Source organism: Arvicanthis niloticus, chromosome 16 (assembly GCF_011762505.2).
Source record: "Arvicanthis niloticus isolate mArvNil1 chromosome 16, mArvNil1.pat.X, whole genome shotgun sequence".
NCBI classification, from domain to species: Eukaryota; Metazoa; Chordata; class Mammalia; order Rodentia; family Muridae; genus Arvicanthis; species Arvicanthis niloticus.
In genome coordinates, this window is record NC_047673.1 from 60,362,433 (window position 1) to 60,372,324 (window position 9,892).

Consider the following 9,892-nt stretch of genomic DNA (forward strand, 5'->3'; position numbering starts at 1 on the left):
TTTTTCTCTCCTACCTGGTGTTAGGGAGGTTGCAATGTTGGAAGAAAAAGTAGCTATGGAGTAGGGGGCAAGAGAGGACTGTAGCCACATACAGCCAAGCCGTAGATGTGAACATGTTACAATGATGTTTGATTTATTTATTTATTTTTGAGTTAATATTGAAGGTCAAAGAGAGGTGGGGTAGAGCAGATGGTGTGAGTAGTGCTGAAAACTCAAAAGGTGCTGACAAGAGGGCTCAGTGGATGGAGGCGCTTGCTGCCAAACCTGAAGATCTGAGTTCAAGCTTCAGGACTCACACAGAGGAAGGCAGGACCCGTCTCCCTTCCTAAACAGATAAAATTGAAAGGTGGCAGAGCCCCGAGTTTTATCATGCACAAGCTCCCCCCAACACACACTGTAAACCGTCACCTTCAGCCTTCTATGGACTTTATTTCTTGCCATCCCCATCTGTGGGACACAGGACCCTCCTACCCCTGAGGTTCTTGGGGGACACTAGTGGGAGTCAAATCAAGATCTCTGAGCCCCTCAGTTAGAAATCTCCCTTGTTTCTCTGCCCCAATTCCTCAGGGGCCTGAGAGAGGCCGAGGCCCAGTCTGAGGCCAGAGCTTGACCCCCATGGGCTCTGCCCACAGCACTTCTTGCTTAGCAGTCGCTCAGAGCCCACTCACATTTGGCTCAATTCACAGTGCCTGCTGTGAACAGTACCAGGAGGGTTTCCAGGCATACTTAGGAGTTTGCCCAGCAGCGTATTAACTTCTCAGAGACACCTCACTGCTCCTTCCTCACTTTGAACCTCTCCTTGAAGCCAACCCTTTGCACATGGGTAAGGACAGGAGCCAGGGGTGTCAACTCCCCCAAACCTGTCAGTAGGCGGGGCCCTGCCTGCCGCAGGCCAGCTGGGGCTGGCTCAGCGCATCCCACATCAGCAGCATCTCAAAAGGCAGGAAGCGGTGCACAAGGAGCAGGTCCCGGTAGAAGCAGGGGTCGAAGGATGACACACGTGGGCTAGGGGGGAACACCCCCGCCGTGCGCACTCCGCTGTGCGCCCCGGGCGCCAGTCTCTGCTGCTGCAGACACATGCCCAGGAACACGTCGTCGATGGGGAAGATGGGGAGGACGCGCGCGGCGCGACGTAGCGCGGCCACGGTAAAGCGCGACATCAGGAAACCACCGCCGCCACAGTAGGGCGGGTAGCTGTTCTCGGCCATCACCAGCTCGGGGACGAAGTACTTGCTCCAGGTCACCCGGATAGGACCTACGTTCTGGATCAGGTGCCCCACGAAGAGGTGTTGGTCCGGGTCGCGCCCTTGCAGATAGGTGACCATGTTGTCCGTGTGCGCGAACACGTCGTCGTCCCCGTTGAGCACGAAGCTGGCGTTGGTACAGCGAGTTCGCTGCCACTCCAGGAAAAGGACCTACAGGTGAAATGGGTGGAGCAGGAGCGGATTTGTGGGCTGGCAACGCATCAGAAGTCCTCCCTGTTGTAACCCTCCCCCTCCCGATTTCTCTGCGTGGATCTAGTATGCATACTTCAAAACCCCACTTCCCGTGCCCTCCCCCACGCCTCGCCCACCTGCTTAAGCGTCAGGTTAAAGAAGGAGTCATGAAAATCCCACTGGAGAATGTCGCCATATGTCTGCGCCTCCAGCTCCAGCAGCCGGTTGAATTTGCGCGCCTGCTGTGGGTCGCGGTCTGAGCCCACGAGGAAGAGGCGGCGCAGCGGCGCTCCACGCACCCGCCTCTCGCGCGCCCACGTCGTGCGCAGCACCTGGCGGCGCCCATAGTTTGCAGGCGAGGACTTGATGGCGAGCAGCAGGAACACCGGCCGCGAGCACTTGGTCGCCCGCGGCTCCCGCAGCACCGCGAAGTCGCGGCAGTGGCGGTAGAGCAGGAAATCGCGCACGTGTGAGGGCAACCCCGCGAAGTCCGGGTGTGCGGACACCGACAGATTGGCTCGGCACGGGGCGGGGTTCGTGCGCGGGGGGCCGGGAGCCCACGCTGTGTCATCCTCAGGCTCTGTGGGCCTCTCGGGGGCGGGGCAGCTGGGTGGCGACTCGAGGGTCAGGAACAACAGCAAAGCAGCCAAGGTCAGGAGGAGGATCACATAGGGGCGCTGCCATTGCAACCGCATGGCGTGGGGGGCGGGGCCTAGAGCAAGGTCACAGATCTGTGAGTTCCCACTGTCTCAGCCTCCTCGCCCCACTCACCCAACCAGCATTGACTGTCGCTGAACTTGAACACACCCCTGGTCCCCATGGCCCTTCAACCGCAGCGAAATTTTCTTGAAACTCAGAGAGGTCCTCTTGCCTCAGCCCCCCTGAGTGCTGGGCCTAAAGGTGTGAGCGCCTGTGTCCCACCCGGAAACTTTTATTCCTCCCTAAAAATCCACTTCGGATGATCAGTTTTTTCAGGCTTCCCTCATTGACGCCCCACTCCCACCCCAGCCCTGCCTTGATCCTTCAGATCCCGTTGTGGCCTCTCCCAGCATGAGCTGGGCACAAGGCAGAGGCAGGAAGAACTTAATGTTTGTGGTAAACTTTTACAAATCTGCCAGCCCCAGCTCTAATGATCTCGATTTTAGGAAGCCCAGGCTGGCCTCAGACTTGTTCTGTAGCTGAGGATGGACCTGATCTGTGTGTCCTCCTGTCCCCACGTTCCTAATGCTGGGAGGAGAGCTTTCTTTTTTCTTTCTTTTTTTTTTTTTTTTTTTTTGGTTTTTCGAGACGAGGGGGGGGGGGGGGGGGGGAGGAGAGCTTTCATCAGGCCTGGCTCTCTTGCCAGATGACGGGGTTCAGCCCTCACTGGTGCTGCACCCCGATTCCCAGGCTCCCAGCCTTGTGTGTATGGTCTGTGCTGTTCTAAAGGGTGTTGCTGCAGCATACAAGTGTTAGATCAGACTTTTAGCACAACTTACTCCTTCATCAAACACTATTGGCACTCAGAAGCACACCTGAAACCCAGAGTTCTCCCCCTATCCTGGCTATGTGCCCCACATGCACTGACAATGTTGTCTGCAGGTATGCAGGAATACCATGCCACCCCAAGTCACAGCACACAAAACATTTCCATCAACAAGTGTTTGTTGAAACACTGTTGAACCTTGCCCCTTACCTTAGTCTGTCTTGGGGTATCCGCAGTCCTAGGTCTCCTGGATGGTGCCTAGAACAGTGTGGGCCATTAACAAGTGTCCTTGAGAATGTAGGTGTCAAGCAAACCCACTGTGCTAGTGCCTGGACAGAGGCTGGCTTCCTGGTTCTGTGCCATGGGTTCTGCTGTGTGACCCTGACACAGTGGCTTGACCTCTCTGAACCTCCAGGTATAACAAGATGAACCCCATGTAAAAGTACCACAGAGATCTTCTGCCACAGGACCTTAGCACAGACTGTTACTGATTTGTAAAAATCCTTCACTGTAGCTGTCTTTTTGCTACTTTGTGGGGGGTTTTGTCCCACCTTTCTCCACCTTTTCAATCCCCTAGTACTAGATAGGAAAGAAGAAAGGGTAGAGGGGGAAAGGGTGACATTATCATTAGACTATACTTTCTGCCACGTAAGGGTGATGAATCCCTTGGGACAGACTTGATCTTCACCCTCAGGATATCTAATTTCTTCATTGCACATGACTAGTTAACAAGCAATGACTAACAACAACCACCCATCCCTGCCTCTCCACCTAAGCGTTTATATCCTGTGGAAGTTTGAGTGCTTGGCTCAGGGAGTGGCACTGTTAGGAGGTGTGGCCTTGTGAAAGGAGGTGTGTCACTATGGGGGTGGGCTTTGAGACCCTCTTCTAACCACGTGGGTGCCAGTCTTTTCCTTTCTGCCTTTGGACCCACGTCTGCCTGGATGCTGCCATGCTCCCACCCTGATAACAGACTGAACCTCTGAAAGTGTAAGCCAGCCCCAGTTAAATGTTGCCTTTATAAGACTTGCCGTGGTCATGGTGTCTGTTCACAGCAATGGAAACCCTGATTAAAACACACACCCTCTGAAAAGTCCCCACAATTCCAAAGTCAGACAGTCGTAGAAGTCATCTGCAACTGGCAGAGCACAAGACAAATCGTAGGCAGCTGCTGTGGACAGTCTGAAGTAGCCCCACATCCCATAGCTGGGATTAAAATGAAAAACACATTAGTATAATATTTCTGTATTTTTTAAAGAAACCAAAACTTCAAAAGTCTCACTACACTTCACATAGGAAACACTTCATAAGCTGCACTGTCTGCCCAGGCTATGGACAGATTCTATGAACAGATGCCAGACCCCTTGCTATAGGTTGGAAATACATGCATTGGTTTATTTTTGCATTCACTTGATGGATACACATCGTACTCTCAGGTTTTTCTGAAGTTTAAGCAGCTTCAGCAGATTTATTTTGTGTGCCTGGCCCTTTAAAGGACCCTATGACTGCCTCTTGGAATGCTGGGAACAGGAAAGCATTAAAAAAAACCCAGCAGAGGCCTAAAAGAGAGTAGGGTCAGAGAAAGACAGGTTGCTGTCAGAAGAAAGACTGAGAGGTGGAGCATGGAGAGGGAGGCAGCAGGCTAGGAGACCGAGAAGAGAAGACAGTTGGTGACAGGAGAAGCTGAGCTGAGCCAGAGAAAACATTGTGAGGAGAAGAACCTAGGGAGAACCCACAAAAAGTACCTGGAAAGAAAGAGAACAAAAGAGTGGGGAAAGAGAGAGAGAGACAGAGAGAGAGAGAGAGAGAGAGAGAGAGAGAGAGAGAGAGAGAGAGAGAGACAGAGAGAGAGACAGAGACAGAGAGAGACAGAGAGAGACAGAGAGAAAGAGGGCTCAGCAGTTAAGAACATTGACTGCTCTTCCAGAGGTCCTGAGTTCAATTCCCTGCAACCACATGGTGGCTTACAACCATCTGTAACGGGATCCGATGCCCTCTACTGGTGTGTCTGAAGACAGCAACAGTGTGCTCATACACAAAAATATAAATAAATCTAAAAAAAGAAAAAAAGAAAAAAGAAAAAAGAAAAAAGGAAACAAAAGCTACAGGCAAGAAAGAGACTCCTCCTATCCAGGCTCGACCTAACACCTAGGCTAGACCTCTCCTTTGCCTAAGTCACCTCTAGATCTCTCGCTGGGAAGACGCTTGTCCTACCCCCCACCCCCTGCCATGTAGGTGTTTGTAGTGAGGGTTTGGCTTCTTAGAAACCCAGTTATGTCATGAAAACATGTTTTTCTTAAATCCTGGGTCTGGGATATGGGCTGCTTCAGACTGTCCATAGCAGCTGACTACTTGCCTTGTATGTGTGATTCTGCCAGCTGCGGATTGTTTAATTCTGAGGACTTGGGAGAAGGTTTAAATGCCAGAGGCCAGAGAGGGACAAGAGAGCTTGGAAGACAGGTTGGAGATGGAAAGGAGGGGGGGAGGGGGAGGAGAACGATGCTTCTGGTTGCTATTGTAGTTTCACAAGCAGTTTGACAAGCAGTTGGAGATAGCCTGACAAAATGAACTGGACTCACATGTTCAGCAGGAAGAACAATGCCCCTTTCCTGAAACCTTCCTTCTCCCCTCTCTGGAGTTAGTGTGTTGGAAGGAATCAGGGAAGGAAGAGTGGTATACAAAAACCCCAATTAAATAGATTTTAAAAATTACACATTCAGGGTGCATGGGAGGAAGGTGGCTGGCCTGGCTGGAGACCTTGAAGAACATGTATGGGCCTTTGGTTGGGGACACTGGGGATGGAGCCTGCGTGGGTGGGTGGGGTATAATGCTGTGAATGCTACTGCCTGGATGCCCCTACCACCACCAGGGCACTGTGGGACATAGTGTCAAGGAGCACAAAGTCACAGATGTGGAGATGTGGACCATGTCACAGGCAACACTGTCCTGAAGAATATGCCAATTCCCAGACACTGGTTACACCATTAATTATTGACTGGATAATATTGCTGAATTTGGTCATTAATTATAAACTAATCAAATGTTAACAAGACAGAACCTAAAGAAAACGTTGGTTATTAATGAGATATTGCATATTAATTATTCACTGCATATTAATGAACCATTGGATACTAAGGGCATATTGGATACTAAAGAGGCACTGCCTAATAAAAGTATCAAAGTTGAAATCGATGCCCCACCAGTTGACAAGCACGGGTCAACGGCCAATGAGCTGATTATTGGCTCAGAGTCTGTGCTTCATAGCGATGCTGTGACTATTGATGAGTTCTATTGGAATATTAATGACTTTATCTAAATATCAATGAGACTTATGTTAATAACCCACAAGAATGTGCATTACTATTTGTGGTTCAAATACTGCGTCTTAATGATGGGCTGGGCTATTACTTCATGACTATTCATGAGCCCCTGGCTCCTGCTGACCTGGATGGAAATGGCCTTGTGCCTTTGGCCCTGACCTGGGAGCAGCCTTCAGGAGGCTACTGAGGCAGGGCAATGGCATATGCTCAAAGAGGCATCAGGGTGGATATTGACACGCTCAGACGTTCTGGATCATTCTCCCAGAGTGAGGGATGCTGAGGATGCTAGGAGCTCCTGGAATGGTTCCTTCTGTGCGTCTGGCTGAGCATGGGGGCCCCAGGTCACCCAGCGCCAGTCTGGGCAGGGCGAGCTGATCACCTGACCCCATGGCAGCTTCAATCGAGCTTGTACTAACTCCTTAACGCTGGGCAAGGTTCTTTTTACGAGGATCTGGGATTTTTATGAACAAAAGGAGCGTTCCTATAAAGATAAAGCTGTGGAGGCCTCGGCCCAGGTCCTCATGGAGACCTAGCCGCTCTCCACCTGCCTTCACACCCCAGCTTCCTGGAGGCCACGCCCCGCCTTCACATCCCAGCTTCTCTGAGGCCTTCTAGCATCCGGTGCCAGCCCTTCCTCCACCCCCATACCCCCCACCCCCGCCCCAGGAACCGGGAAGGAAGAAGCCAGGATCGCGACTATCAGCTCAGCCCGGCCCACTTCCCAGACAAGGAAACTGAGGCTGGGAAGGTGCTGGCCGTATCCTTTCCCTTCCAATCACAGAGCAGGCTCATAGGCCTGGCGTCTGGGGTCACCCTAGATCCTCACCCTCTAAGCGGGTCCCATTACCTCGTCCCTCTTCCGATGATGTTTACACCAGGATTACAATAATCTCTTTAATTTTCCGCAATCAAAGATAAATGTCACAGACACAAGATCCCTATAATCAGAAGTAAAGTAAACACTCAGGCTCTAGCCCCACTCCTGCTGGACTGTTAGCACCTCCTGAGGGGGCCGAAGGCAGGGGGTCAGCTCAGCCCAGGGACTTGGACCAGGCGTCCACATCTCCTTCCACGCGGAAGAAAGAAAGCAAAGGCCCGCGGGGCTCCAGATCTCGGAGGGGGCAGCAGAAAAGTCTCCTAGGAGCCCCTACAGGATATTCGCAACCTCAGCTATTGAGGGGAAACGCCACGCCCAGGGGAGGGGATCCTGCCTGGGCCGGCTGCGCAAACACTGACCAGATGGGCACCAACTAGTGTCCCCTAAGCGGCCGCACCTTCCCCTCCGTACTCCACGGGATGTGACAGGCCAGGATGAGGAAGTGAAACTGGGGACCCGAAATCAAGCACTCAGGAGGAAGGTAGAATGTTCGAAGCCAGTCTCAGAAAAAGAAGGAGAAAAAGAAAAGAATTGGAAATTTACCGCAAAGCGTCAGAACCTTGGTTAGCAACACAGTCAATTTAACTATGGTGATAGATGACTACTCTCTGAGCTGCCATCACGCCTCTCAGTTTACCTTCACCTCAGCTTAACTCCCATATAGGGAAACTGAGGCTCGGAGAGCGAACGCTTCTCATCGGAGTTTCTCCGGTGTCAGCGTGAAGACAAAAATAAGATTCCCGGGTGTCTGAAAACACAGTCTGAAAACTGGAAACCGACACAGAGTCGAGGCCGCCGGGCCGTGCAGACACGAACTGGGGAGAAGCGCTGGCTCCTGGTCCTGGAATGTAGCGGGGCTAGCCGTCTGAGAGACCCGGAGCCCCAGGAGTATGGCCGGGGCTGCGGAGCATCTTTAGCGCGGTGCGGCTAGAAAGCGCTCCAGACCCCAACCTCGACCCACGCCCACCCGAGACCCTGGTACTCACCGCGAGCACCGGCTCCAAACAGCCCCGGAGGCCACACGGTTTTACCTAGACGATTGCCTCGCCCTGGCTCTTGGCTACTCGCCTCCTACCGCCTCTTTCCTGTTCCCCCTTCCTGGCTCCTTCCTCCAGCAAGACCAGCTTCCTAGTGGCCAAGGAGAAAGTCCCCCCTCTCTCCGCCCCCGCGGCCCTCTGGCTCCTTGACCTCGCCCCTCCCCGTCCTGTTCTTCACTGTGGTCTTGTCCTTCCCCACCTGTCTTCCTACCAGAACTGTGGCCTCTCCCCTCCATCTAGGCTCCACCCTCCCTCCAGATTTCCCAACTCACAGATCCATGTCTCCACCCCCACCTCCATGCCCATTCACTTTGACCCTACCCCTCCTTCCAGTGGACACCCCTATTCCCAACCTGACCTCTCCTCCTCCGGTCCTACCCCTCCCCTGGCGGAGTCTAGCTCCCTCCAACCCCTCCCTCATTTAGGGCCTCCCATCTCCCTCTCCCACCCCACTGTGAGGGAGCGGAGCGGGAGCTCCCCAGTGTTGAGCTGTGCAAGTCTGTCTGTCCCCTACTGCATTGCCCCTCCCACAGCTCAGCCCAGGCTGCAGCAACCCTCTTTCCCTCCCTCTTCCCGGTGCTATGTGAGGAAACATTCAGCCGGGAGGAGAGTGAGCCCAAAAAACTTAGAAGACCCCAGAACCTTAAAACCTGTCCAACTCATAAATGCCGGGATCAGGTGTCAATCCCCTGGGAGTGTCTCCACCCATCTTCTTGCTTAGAAGTTGCCCCCAAAACCTGATGGTCCTAATTCCGAGTTCCAGGCCCTAGTAGCCCGCTGGAGGGAGAAGTAAGCCCGTAAACTGGAAACTGAGTCCTCCTGGCACTCACTGGCTCCCTGGACCAGTACACAAGTGGCAGAGCTGCAGGGCTGAATATGGAACTGATTGTCCCTTGACACGGAAGGTAATCCTTCCGTGAGTGCACCCAGAGGTCACAGCAGTCCTAGTCACAGGCACCGGGGTATTAGTGAACCATAAGAAAGGAATGAAATGGCCATGTTGTTGAGTGTACAGCAGGCAATACAAATGCCCCACCCATGTGTGATGGGCTCAAGAGAAAGTCACAGGGCAGAAAAATCCACAAACAAGGAGCAGGCCAGGGACTGGAGGGATGATCTTGTGGGGGCAACAATGCTGTGGAAATGCACCAGGTAAGGCTGCCTGAGGGCCTCGCTACTGCCACTCACTTCAGCTCCCTGAGTCAGAAAACACCTGCTCTGGCTCAGCATTCAAGTGACTCAGTCTGGGCATGCCTGTCAAGTGCTCCCTCACTGCATAGTTGAGGTTTTGGGGTTACTGCAGTGAGAACGACAATAGCATTATAAACAGGGAAGGACGCCCCGCCCAGGTCCCTGCCCCTGCTGCTGGAACCCACCCTCCTGAGATAAGCACGTGTCTCAGGCTCTGGGAAGCCTGGTAAGGGAAGCCAGGCCAGAAAAAAAGGTCTTGTGTTTTTAAAGGTGCCCTGCCTTCCTGTACCCCAAGGAGAGTAAATGAAAGCTACCAGGAGGTGCCGCGTTCTCAGCACTTATCAGCTGGCCGGGAAACGCCTGCAGATAAACCTGTGCTGCAGGGTATTGATGGTGCCCCCCAGGCATGGGGTGTTGATAGTGACCTGCCATGTAGTGCTGGTAGAGCCATCGACAAGGACCAGCTACCAATCTGCAAACACAGGTGACAGGGTGGAGAGACAAGTCTGGTGGCACCTGCTGGGACCCCACTTTACAGAAGCTGAGGAGGGGACCTTACAAATGGA

The 9,892-nt window shown here is 53.1% G+C and overlaps 1 protein-coding gene across 3 annotated transcripts; it reads right to left on the reverse strand.

The window, feature by feature from the left end:
• Positions 1-108: 108 nt before the first annotated feature.
• B3gnt3 (UDP-GlcNAc:betaGal beta-1,3-N-acetylglucosaminyltransferase 3) lies at positions 109-8,282 on the reverse strand. 3 transcript variants are annotated; one of them, XM_076914436.1, is made up of 5 exons: positions 8,085-8,282; positions 3,112-3,159; positions 1,574-2,148; positions 861-1,415; positions 109-325 (listed from the first exon to the last, which is right to left on the reverse strand). In XM_076914436.1, the coding sequence occupies exons 3-4, from the start codon at positions 2,129-2,131 to the stop codon at positions 864-866; spliced, it is 1,110 nt and encodes a 369-aa protein (XP_076770551.1). In that variant the 5' UTR covers positions 2,132-2,148; positions 3,112-3,159; positions 8,085-8,282; the 3' UTR covers positions 109-325; positions 861-863. The 3 variants fall into 3 exon arrangements, with proteins under 3 accessions (XP_076770551.1, XP_034376467.1, XP_076770552.1); XM_034520576.3 differs by having other exon boundaries at positions 109-1,415; positions 8,085-8,281; XM_076914437.1 differs by lacking the exon at positions 8,085-8,282 and adding an exon at positions 7,069-8,032 and having other exon boundaries at positions 109-1,415.
• Between the last annotated feature and the right edge of the window lie 1,610 nt (positions 8,283-9,892).

What these genes read in the sequence shown, in the direction of transcription:
- B3gnt3 (XM_076914436.1), bottom strand. Translation starts at nt 2,131, where the DNA reads ATGCGGTTGCAATGGCAGCGCCCCTATGTGATCCTCCTCCTGACCTTG. An exon ending in TTAACCTGACGCTTAAGCAG is followed by an intron (nt 1,416 to 1,573) that starts GTGGGCGAGGCG and finishes TTTCACCTGTAG; the next exon opens with GTCCTTTTCCTGGAGTGGCA.